The sequence below is a fragment of the Mus caroli genome, chromosome 8 (assembly GCF_900094665.2).
Source record: "Mus caroli chromosome 8, CAROLI_EIJ_v1.1, whole genome shotgun sequence".
NCBI classification, from domain to species: domain Eukaryota; kingdom Metazoa; phylum Chordata; class Mammalia; order Rodentia; family Muridae; genus Mus; species Mus caroli.
In genome coordinates, this window is record NC_034577.1 from 30783364 (window position 1) to 30794908 (window position 11545).

Consider the following 11545-nt stretch of genomic DNA (forward strand, 5'->3'; position numbering starts at 1 on the left):
AAAAAAAAAAACAACCAAAAACTCAAACACAAAGAAACAGTGTATATGTAAGATATTATAGCTAACCACTTAAGTTTATTATTCCCTGAGCATTTTTGCCAGAAAGGCCCGCTTCTAAATAAACAACAAAGCAAAAAACCCCAAACTCAAAACAAAAACCCCAAACTTTTTAGCACAGGTAGATTTCTCAGGTCATGCTCAAAACCGTCAATCAAAACTGACCGACAGCATGATGGAGTGTGGGCTCAGCATGAACAAGGGCCTGAACGCATCTCAGACAACCACATGATGGCTGAAAACCCAACCAACCAGTCCTGCAGTTAACTCCCTGAGGCTCCAGGAGTTTGAGCAGCATGGAGAACATAGCCTGGAGGATGTGGAGATCACCTGCTTAAAGGTTGATGGACTGGTGACATTGACAGAGGACAGAACGGTCCTATGCTTAGTGCTGGGGACAACCTCAGGGAGCGTGAGGGCATCCCCCCAGGGCCATTGCTCACTGCGCACTGCGCTTGCTCTCTTACCAGCTGAAGCCGTGCTTGTTGGAAGGCGTGTACTTTTCCAGCAGGGCCGTCAGTTTCAGGAGCGAGTATTTCTGCAGCAGGTTCATCTGGGCCACAGACTGGCAGTTAATCTGTAGTGACACGGAGTTGAGGCTCGGCCGGTGGGAACTCTGGAAGCTGTGCCACCTCAGTCTGTGCCTGCAAGAGATCAGGGCGGAAGGAGTGAGCCGGGACCAATCTCTGATCATCAGGAACCAAGAGCATCGATCTTCCTTTCCCACTCCCCTCCGCCCCCCACTATCTTCATAACTCCTGAAGGTTGGTTCCAGAACATCGCAGATATGTGGACTCAGTACACTCAGGCCTCTTATAGAAGATGGATAGTGTCTACGCATCCCACCAAGCAGACCCTTCTTCATTCCCCACCTCCGGCTGCATCGAGAAGCAACGCCCTTCCTTACCTATTGCACCTGGTCAGGGAAGCCCCCACCCCTGAGTCTCTTCTTTCGGGGATATCAGTGGGCTCTTCAGGCTCATTGAGGGAGTTGCCTGTGCTGTCCAGGTCACTGGGTGTCCTTCGGTCATGGTCCACATCCAGGTGTATCTGTTTTGGAGATGACGGGCAAGGAGAGACAGAGTCCAGGGCTGAGTCCGAGTCTCCCTCGTCGGAAAACTTCTCAGACCACTGGTTGACTATCCGCTGCATCCCCTTCACGTGGTAGAGAATGTCATCCAGCTCAGGGAAGATATCCTCATTCTCCAAGTCGGCCAGTTCTCCCGAGCTGGAGTACAGGATAGAACCCGGTACGTTATCATAGATGCTCAGGCGGCTGCTCAGAGAGCTGGAAGAATTGCGTCTCTTCAGCTCCTTAGGACTGTCATGGCTGTTTTCTCTCCGTAGGCTGAGATGGCCAGGGCCATGGAAGCTTCCGGTCCTCCAGTTCACAGAACTGCTTCCCGAGGGACAGAAACTGCCATGGGAGAGGGCCTTAGGGAAGGTGCCCGGCTTGTGATCTTCGGGAATGTAGAACACTGTGTCCTCTGGGTAGCTCTCACGGTTTTTATAGTTCTGCTCCGTCACGTTGTTCAAGGTGGACTGACTGAATGGGTCAAAGCCCTCTAGATACATGCCCACCCGCTTGTTACAGGTGCTGAGGCTCCGGGTCCTGGTGACCGGGCTGGGTGTGCTGACGGCGCTGCTGGTCTCTGATTGGCTGCTGCTGCTGCTGGTCTGGGTGGAGTTAGACACGCTTCTTTTCCGTACCATGGGCACGTTGATGTGGTTGCCATTGAGGGCTGAGATCTCCACACAGTTCAGCTGCTTCAGCTTCGCCTCATCCATACCCTCCTGCAGAATGGGAGCACTGATGATCAACCCCAGCTTGGAAGGCGCTTTGTGCTTGCTGTGGTGGGAGCCCTTGAGCTTCAGGCTCTCCATGCGTTTGAGCAGGCTCCGCGTCTTCGACTTGGTGTTCTTCTCGTGGTGGCCTTTCATGCTAAAACTGAAGCTGGAGAGTTCCTTGGGAGACGGCAGGCTGGAAAAAGAGTCATCGTTGCCTACAAAGTGTCCGGAGGAGCAGACGCTGATGACGGAATTGGTTCGGGGCGTAGTGGCATCTCCACTGTGGGCTGCATGGGTGGGGACGCTGCTGCTGGTGCTGCTGAGGCTTCGGACAGAGGCCACCTCCTGGTGCTCGCTGAGGTCTGTCAGCATGCTTTCGTGGCTTGTGGCGCTTTGCAAACGAGAATTGTCTGGTGACCCAGGGATTGGATCCTGCTTTGGGGAAAAGACGTCAAACTCTTCAAGGCGGGACCACCGCTTGCTGTCCCTCTGGAAAGTCCACTTGCCGCTTATGGCGCAAGGCTCATCTTCATCCGAATCCTCACTCTGAAAACACAGAATGAAGCCATTTATGTGCTGGGCCAAGCAGGGGGCAGAAGGCAGAACACAGGTTAAGGGCCAGGCCACGGCCCAAAGGATATTCCCAGTGTCCATTGCTCAGTTCTTTTAAGTTACAAAGATGGATTTAAAGACATTATTATTGGGCTGGAGGGATGGCTCAGCCGTTAAGAACACTGACTGCTCTTCCAGAGGTCCTAAGTTCAAATCCCAGCAACCACATGGTGGCTCACAACCATCTGTAATGAGATCTGATGCCCTCTTCTGGTGTGTCTGAAGACAGCCACAGTGTACTTATATATAATAAATAAATAAATCCTTAAAAAAAGACATTATTATTACTTTATTTTAATTAGAGAATGTGTTTGCATGTATGTGTATATGTATGGGTGTATATGAATGTTCACACCGTGTTTAGACGACTACCAGTCAGTGTGAGTTTTCTCCTTCAGTCATATAGGTCCTGGGTACAGAACTGTGTCGTCAGGCTTGGCAACAGGCCGACTGTCATTTAACCAGCCCAGATGTAAAGACTTTAACAGAAGTCTGACCAAGTGTTGCCAGCTAAACAAGTCATTTTATTGAAACCCTGGCTCGTTGGGTCATTCACTAATCACTCACAAAGGGGACCTCTGAGATGGGCGAAAATTCCAGGCATGCAAAATATTCTGAACTGGAATAGGAGTCAACAGCCGTGGGACTCCCTCTGGATTGCCTCCAGTTTAACTGCCTGTTGACAGAGTGTGTTTATATACTCGTGTGCAATTTAAAAAAAAAAAAAGCTATTTTCAAACAGCAGAATGGCAGCTGAGGACTCTAGGTCCCAAAGAGAAAGACAAGGTATTTCTTTAAAAGAACTGAAGATGATATAGCGAGCCATCTGTGGCAGAACACCTGACTATTTATTCCCTTTCTGAAGGGAAATTAGAAGACACCACTCAGTCTGCTGGCCATCCTTGACACTCACGTGGAAAATCCCACGAGGGAGGCTCAGTTTGTTAAGACACCGAGTACATGGTATCACACATCAATGTGGAGACTCACTGCCGTTTCACGTGAAACGGTTAACTTCCCAGAAGGACTGTATACTCTCAACCATCAGGAGTACGTCTTTTGGGGCAAACTTACTCCTCTTTAATTTCCAACACCAGCTCCTCACTGGTGAGCACTGCCTCACCCTTCCCAAGGTCTCATAGCTCTTACCCAGAAATAACTGTTGTGTGACCCACCACCACCGACAGTGTATGGGATTTCCTGCTCTGGCGTCTTCCTCCCCACCCCACCCCACCCCCCCACGATCCACATCTCCTACAGTATCCCCCAAGCCAGCCGTCCCCTTTCATCTTGACAGCTTCGAGATGGAGCTACTGTTCCATCCAGGAAACAGGAAGCGGTCCTACAGAATGTTAGCTTTATTTTCTCCAGGGAGCAATGTGAAATTCCTCTGGAGATTCAACAGGCTTCATGCTTTGAATCACATGGTAGCCATGGAGTTCACTGGGAAAAGTAACAGATTTCTTCAAGTCCAGAGCAGTAGATGCCACCATCCACTGCTGTCTCCAAACAGGGGTTTTAACATGTTGAGGAATGGACAAACAGGACCTTTTACAGAGTGTAGATATGAGTCCTATCTTGGTTAGTGTGCCTGCTGTCCCTGCCCTCCCTGTCCCGCCCCCGCCCCTCCCCCCCCCCCGCCCCCAGTGTAATTTTGCTACTCACTCGCTTCCGGTGAGGACTGATCTCCAGCTTCATGACTGCACACTTGTTTAGAGTATTTAATCGCCTACAGAGCAGAGAAAGGCCGTGAGCAGAGAAAGGAACCACGAATGGGCAATCAAACTGAACAACTGACTCATCCAATATGAGCTTCTCCGAACTCATTTCTAGTTTAGGCAGGTATGCTACACTTCCATTACATAGCGGGTAATGGAGTCCCAGGATGGTAGTGCATGTCTTTAATCTTAATACCCAGAAGGCAGAGGCAAGTAGATCTCTGTGAGTTGGAGGCCAGCCTGATCTAGCTAGTGAGTTCTATTCTCAAAAAAAAAAAGCTGTCTAATACAAAAGTGCCATTCTATTTCTTGTTAGATGGCATGCTACGGCATCAATGGCAGGTCCACTTCAAGGGCAATAGGCAGCAGTAGGAACTAAGGAAGGTTGCAGGCAAAGTGCTCAGTGCACCCTTCTCACTCAAGTAATAATTAAGAAGGACAATGGGCCTCAGAAATGTCCATGTCAGAAGGTGACTTTTATTGCTTTAATTTATTATACAGAGGCGAAGTTCCAGCCCTCTTTATTACTCAGTCCTATCAGGAGAGACTGTTTTCAGTATCGATAGCAATTGCACAAATGATTATTTAAAAAATCTCACTGAGTACAAACAGGCCCTTAGAACACAGTCCCCGCTGAGACGGGAGTCAAACTGCAGCTTTGAACGAGTTGCCCCCATCGCCAATGATATCCGTTTAGCCACATTAGAGAAATGGGGACAGCAGAGTAGCTCAATGATCGGGTACTTGGGAAGGACACACAAGGCTTCAGGCTCAATCCTTAGCACAATGGAAATCAATCAGTCGATCAATCAATCATCAATCAATCAATCAATCAGCTTCATTAAAAGTCATAGGAGAAAAAAACAACAACAACAACAATAGCACCCGTTATCTACTCGCTACCTAGTGTGCAAAGTGTGAGTGACAGGTCCCCGGGCCTCAGTTCTTTCTAGAATCTTCCAGATGATCATCACCAAAGTCTTCCTTTTTAAACACGTCTGCTTGTTGCCTCATACGCTTCACACACACACACACACACACACACACACACACACCCATCAGTCTTTTATTTCTTTCCCCAATTGCAACCTTGCCTTTTTTTTTTTTTCATGGCATAAGAGCGCTCAATTCCCTCCACTTGGAACTGATCCTGTGCCCTGCTGGGCTTTATCTCTCGGGTCCTGCTCTGACAACTTGGATGCACCAGGATAGGTAGTATTTCTGCAGCCTGATAAGCCTGCCTTTGATTCCACAGATTATGTGGAAGCCTGTTTATAGAATAATAAACAGAGATAAAACAGAATACCAACTCGTTCAGAAAAACCTCTCCTTGCATGGGAAAGGAGTGGGGGAGGGCAGGATGAACAGTTGAGAGACACTGGAGGCTCAGGAGGGTGTAGGGTCCCTTGCTGAGGGGTCTCAGCTAAAGGACACAACCAAATATAATGTTTCTCTCCCCCAGTTATTTCCAAGGCTTTAAGAATGAGCAGTGGTTAAGTTAGTCTTAGGCCTGGGTTTCATTAATCGAACCTGCAATCAAATCTCCACTCGACTCCATTGGGGCTTTAATGGCTGAGTGGTGTTTATAACCAAATTTACTAGGCACGGAGGCCTGTGGGGCTTGGGGAGGTGGGGTAACTTCACACACGCCAGTTTAAGCCAAACAACAAAAGACCCAGGAGGTTGGTTTGAGAAAAGTCAACTTTAACTTTTTATGTTGGCGGCCCCAGACTAGCGTGACGTCCCTGAAGGCCTCTCTGTGTTTTTCAATGATGGTGGTTTTTCAATGATTTCCCCTCACCCACCCGCATGCTCTAGGATCTCCAAAGAGCAGGACCCTCAGACTTCCAGAGGGGTACTAGGGACATAAGATAGTAGTTCTGACCAGAGAAGAAACTCATTTCATAGAAGGGAACGGAAGGATGGTCCCCAGAAGCTGGGAAGGGACAGGGAGTCGCAAAGAGGCAGGCAGCAAGTGCAGGGCGACTTGGCATACCAGGGTGACTATGGTTAATATTAATTTTATATTTTAAAATAGCCAATTTACATATACTCCAGACAAGAAATGATAAACGTATAAGCTATCGGATATGTTAACCCCCATAATTCAGTCATACACCTTACACACAAACATTGAAACATCACTTGCTACCACATAGATACATACAGTTGTGTTTTGTCAACCAAGAATTAAAATATGGTTCTAACTAGGTGAACTGCACACTGTCTTTGGGTGAGGCACTGGCTCGTCTTCAGTCCTCTGACAACCTTCTGCCACAGATACTACGATTTATCTTTATTTTATAAGGGACCAAAGCGGATGGGGGGGCGGGGCTTAGAGAACTCAGGAATCTTGTCCAAGAACCCAGGATTAAAACACAGTGGCTCCGGTGCCCAAAGACAGCAACCTCTACAGTTGGTTGTGAAACAAGTATTAACAATGGCCGAAAAGAAAAGAAAAAATAGAAAAGCCAGCCAAGTGGACCTGAAATAGGTGGCCGAGATACTGCTATCAGCAACCATCTGTGGCCTTGGGCATTCTGACCCCGCCACCACCCAAGGCAAGGACCCAGCAGGAATGTGCAGGTCTTATCTCTCGGGTGCCTTGGGTCCGTTTTTTCAAGACAGATGGAGCCAAAGGTGCAATGTCAAAGCTTCAAGAGCTTTGTGGCACAGGGTTGGGGCTAGGGCTGGAGGGGCACAGATAAAAGGAGAGCAGGTAGAGGTCTGGCCCTTCTTGCATTTAAAATAAGACAGAAGAAGAAATAAGAAAACAGAGGCTCCCACAAAAATTCTTCAAATTCCTGTAGGTTTTCCTGGCATTCATACAAAAAATGTTTACGATCCTTGTTGTTGCATGTAGCACTTGGGAGGCTGAGGCAGGAGGATTGAGTTCTAGCCCAGTTTGGTTTACATAGCAAAGTCCCCTACCTTCCCACAATTACTTGCTTCTTTTTAAACTGAATAGTAAGAGCAACAAGGCTAGAATGTCTCTGCAATGCTTGACACGGCTTTGGCATGTCTTGGTGATTTGGGGACAAAGTACATACTGAAGGTGACAGTGGCAGACAACATAGTTTTTTTTGTTTTGTTTTGTTATTTTCTTTTTCATTTGACAACTACTAGCTGATGTTCACAATTCTTTCCACGTGTTGGTAGAAGGAGTCAGGTTTAACTCCAAAGGAAAACAGCGGTGTGAAATGTTCCTGAAGCCATGGGAAGACATTTCACAAGAGGCACCTCAGCATGGCTCACGGTTTACAACACCATTAGTACGTGCTTTGTGACACACCGAACATTCTGCCGGTCCGGAGTAGAGCTTGCTCGTGATCAGAGCTTCCTCCATGGGTTTAGGTTATCAGTCAAGCTAGCAAGATTGAGGGGAAAGAATTTCTTCAAGTCATCTGCTACCTTAGACTAACACTTTAAGAACACTGGGCAGGGGGCTGGAGAGATGGCTCAGTGGGTAACGGCACTGGCTGTTCTTCCAGATGGACCTGAGTTCAAATCCCAGCACCTACATGGTGGCTTACAACCACCTGTAACTCCAGTTCCAGGGGAAGCTAATGTTTTCTTCCGTCTTCATAGGCACGGTACATACACTATGCATGAGGTAAAATACTCACGCACATATAATTTTTAAAAATTAACAAAAGCCTACTAGCCTAATCATTATAATTGTTGGTCATTACTGAACTTTATAGTTTTAGAAAGAAAGTCCACGTGCTCAAATCCAGAGGAAATCTCTGCAGTAGGCATATGCAGTAAGTGAAGTATCAGAAAGCCCACAAGGGAAGGTTCTTGAAGTCTGTCTAAGGTCCCCATGTGTGCCCTTCTATGAAAGCCCAAGCCACTGCCATTATGTGTGACTACATGGACAAGGAAGGGCCTTGGGCTTCCCACCTCCCAATACTTCAACGACTATTTCTATGGGTTTGGAATAATTTCCCTCTTTTAATTAAAAAGTAATTTTTTGAGGGACGATCTTGCTGTGTAGCCCAGACTGGCTTTGAATTACCAGGTTTTTTTTTTTTTCTCCCTCTGCCTCCCCAGGGCCGAAACGATAGTGAGCATTTACACACTGAATAAGAATTTCCCTTTAAAAAAAAAAAAAGGAAAAATGGAAATTTAAGTCTGGTCTTTTGCACATATCCTTCAAACTTTTTGTTTTAAACTATTACACCTCACTTGTATGAAGTATGTTAGCTGACCCAGGATGCATGATCAAGTTTGAACGCAGATAGAGCACTACTTTCCTTTAGGTTTTTCTTTGTATGGATCTAGTCTTCTTTCTATGGGAGGTGGCTTCTCCTCTTAGGTTACAGTGTTCAGAGCCAAGCGAAAATCAAACTGTAGAGCATGTCTTTTTCTTTTTAAAAAAGAAAAAAGTTGATTTCGGACTGACGTTCCAGAAAAAAAAAAATCTTCAAGAATTTAAATCACAACTCTTTGGGGCTGAAATACTGCAATGGTATTTTCCTGACCCAGAAATTCCTAAGCTGCTGATGTGGTTCGGGAGGCCGACTCCCAAAGTGGCTTAACATGTGTGAGATGATGGGTGACCTAACACAAAGCTCAAGAATTTCCAAAGATGCCTCTTCCAAATGAGCTCATTCATATGCATTACCAGCAGTGATGACTTGAGAATACATTAATTCTGCCACCACACAGCTAAGCTCAAAAGCATCTCTACAATGTCCGCGGCAGGCAGGTCCTGTTCCAGACGCTGACTTCTCGCCCACTCCAAAATGGCGCTGGTGACATTGCTCACTCCAGATGCACACTAACTTGCTTTTCCCAGAAAAATGTGTGCACACCCCTGGACACATCTAAGGAAAGCTGCACATTGTTTCTTGGGGGTAAATATGGTTTTTTCTTTTTTTTTCCTGCAAACTATGAAATCTAGTCTTTTCCATATGCTATTCTAAACATATAACCTCTATCTTTTCCCCAAACTTCACTATTCAAGCTTACTGCTTCAAACAACATCATATAAGAAAGTGTGTGTGGTGTGTGTATGTGTGGTGTGTGTGGTGTGGTGTGTGTGTGGTATGTGTGTGGTGTGGTGTGTGTGTATGTGTGTGGTATGTGTGTATAACTTTCTAAGCCATTATTATTGTGTTCTTCACATACACAGGAAAAGAAACACCAGACATCATTTCACCTTAAGAGGTTTTCCCCAGTTAAAGTAGACACTGAAATTAAGTACTGGATGGAGAGCCCAGTCATGGCAAGCCTGAGGGCCCAAGAGGATTCCTGCGTCAGGTATCACAGCAGGGAGAACTGGTGAACACATCACACACACACAACACCACACACACACACACACACACACACACACACACACACACCTCCAGGTTCAAGGAGAACATGCTTCAAAAAACAAGGCACAAAACAGCACTGGAGGACACTGGATTCTAACCTCTGGCCTCTGTAAGCACTTGTGAATGTGCGAGAGCTCACACACATGCACACGCATACACACACACACACACACACACACACACCGTCTTTTACTAAGTCATTGAAAAGAGAACTGATTGCAACCAACATGTGAACTCTGCCTATGCGCAGGGCTACGAAGGCTTTTTGGTTTTGAGAAAAATTACAAAGGGATGACTAATGGGAGGTGAACTGAAAACGTCATCCTGGGTTTGAGAGGATTATCTGAAGCCTGTGTATCCTCAGGATTTTATTACGTTCACTTCTCTTAAAACCCCACCGGCTGCTTTTCAGCCTGGAGAGCAACCCGCGCTCTGAATGGCACCTCTGACAGCTTTATTCAAAGTTCACATCAATGCATGTTTACTGCCTGTCTCCTGTACATTAAAGCCTGTTCTCAGTGAGTTTACGGCCTACTTAATCCTGTCAGCACTCTACCTGGGGCAGCTGGAGGTCCTGAGGAGCTTCCTTGGAATTCCAGGACAACCCTGCCTGGCTCTACCTCCTAGCCCTGCCCATGACTCTCTCATTCCACTCCACACAGTGGCAGCTTTGACTCCTTCACTGTACCCGAGGTCAGTTCCATTAACTCTTCAGAAGGGTTTCTGCTTTTGCTGTCAAATGGTAACAAAATATGGGATGGTGCTACCAGAGGGCCTCCAAGGACAGCCAGCATTGGATGCTATTTCAGCGGCAATATTACATAACAGAATTTTACTTCAGCGTTCATCAAACGGTCTATAGCACAGCAGCATCAATCACTGTGCCATTTGATAATCAAAGACCTCATGTGGTTTAAAATAAAGCAAACTTATCATTTTTTTTTTTTTTTTTTTTACTCTCCTGAGGCAGGGTCTCTCTGTACAGCTCTGGAACTCACTCTGTACACCAGGTTGTCCTTGAACTTGGCTTGGGGCCTGCCCCCGCCCCCTGAGTGCTGAGACTGAAGTACTGTGTTTTTAAAAGAAAGGAAAATGTCAGGTTACCTGCAGAGAGCCTCGATGGCGTCTCTGTCCAAGAAATCATGTTCTCTCTTGACCAGCCCAATATCAATAGGGAACAGTAGATCTGTAAGAAGAGTAAAAACAAGGATGTTTGGTGAGAGCCCAGGATCTTGACAAATTAGACTCTTCTGGCAAGATGCTGAGGATCTATGGCCCACGTGTTCTAGCAAGCTGTGTGGATGCACGAAACAGCTTATGACGACTCTGTGCCGGTCTACATCACCTCTAAAGCACGTTACAACCTCCAAGGTTACTTCTTTGTTGCAGAAGTGGTTCAAAATAACTAGAAGGCAGTAAATACCCACTGTAAGTTATAATTTAAGCTAGAATAGATCCAGCCAGGAGTCTCCTTTGTTATGTGGCTTAAACCAAAAATGTCCTTGCTCACAAGGGACCACAGGAAAAAAAAACAAAAGCAAAAGCAGAAAACAAACCAGAACTCAGGCCAGGAAAGACAGCGAACAATGGCCCCGGGGCAGCTGGAGGGACCAGTCCATTTACATGATAGGACGGACGCAGAGAATTCAAGATATGCTATTTTAAAACAAACATTAGCATTGCCATATGGCAAACCAAGGGATTATTAAGTCCCAGTGAAACAAAGGATTACCTCTAAAGTTACTGTAAAACACTAGCACCCAAGCCCCGACATCAGCAAGAGTCCAGTTCTCTCAGAACAATGAACCACTTGCATAGGCCTGAGAGATGGGAGAACTCGGTACAGCCTGAAAAAAGATTCCTTCCTGTAAGGAGACTGAAGGAGTGGAGCCTGGGAATATGGAGGACTATAGGGGGAGGGGCGGACAAGGGCTGTTTACCAACTACAGACAGGAAGCTGGGGGAGGAATAACTTGTAATGCCATCCAGTGCTGCTACTAAGATGCCTATGAGTGACTATGACTGTCTTTTCTTTTTTTTTTTTTT

At 46.4% G+C, this 11545-nt stretch overlaps 1 protein-coding gene across 4 annotated transcripts in view; it reads right to left on the reverse strand.

The window, feature by feature from the left end:
* Dlc1 (DLC1 Rho GTPase activating protein) overlaps positions 1–11545 on the reverse strand; it is a 398567-nt gene that overhangs the window by 14227 nt on the left and 372795 nt on the right. For all 4 annotated transcript variants that reach the window (XM_029480999.1, XM_021169372.2, XM_029481000.1 and 1 more), the window contains 4 exons: positions 10604–10685; positions 4123–4186; positions 965–2391; positions 525–701 (listed from right to left, as the gene is read on the reverse strand). In XM_029480999.1, coding sequence (XP_029336859.1) covers positions 525–701; positions 965–2391; positions 4123–4186; positions 10604–10685 — 1750 coding nt within the window. The remainder of the gene's footprint in view (positions 1–524; positions 702–964; positions 2392–4122; positions 4187–10603; positions 10686–11545) is intronic.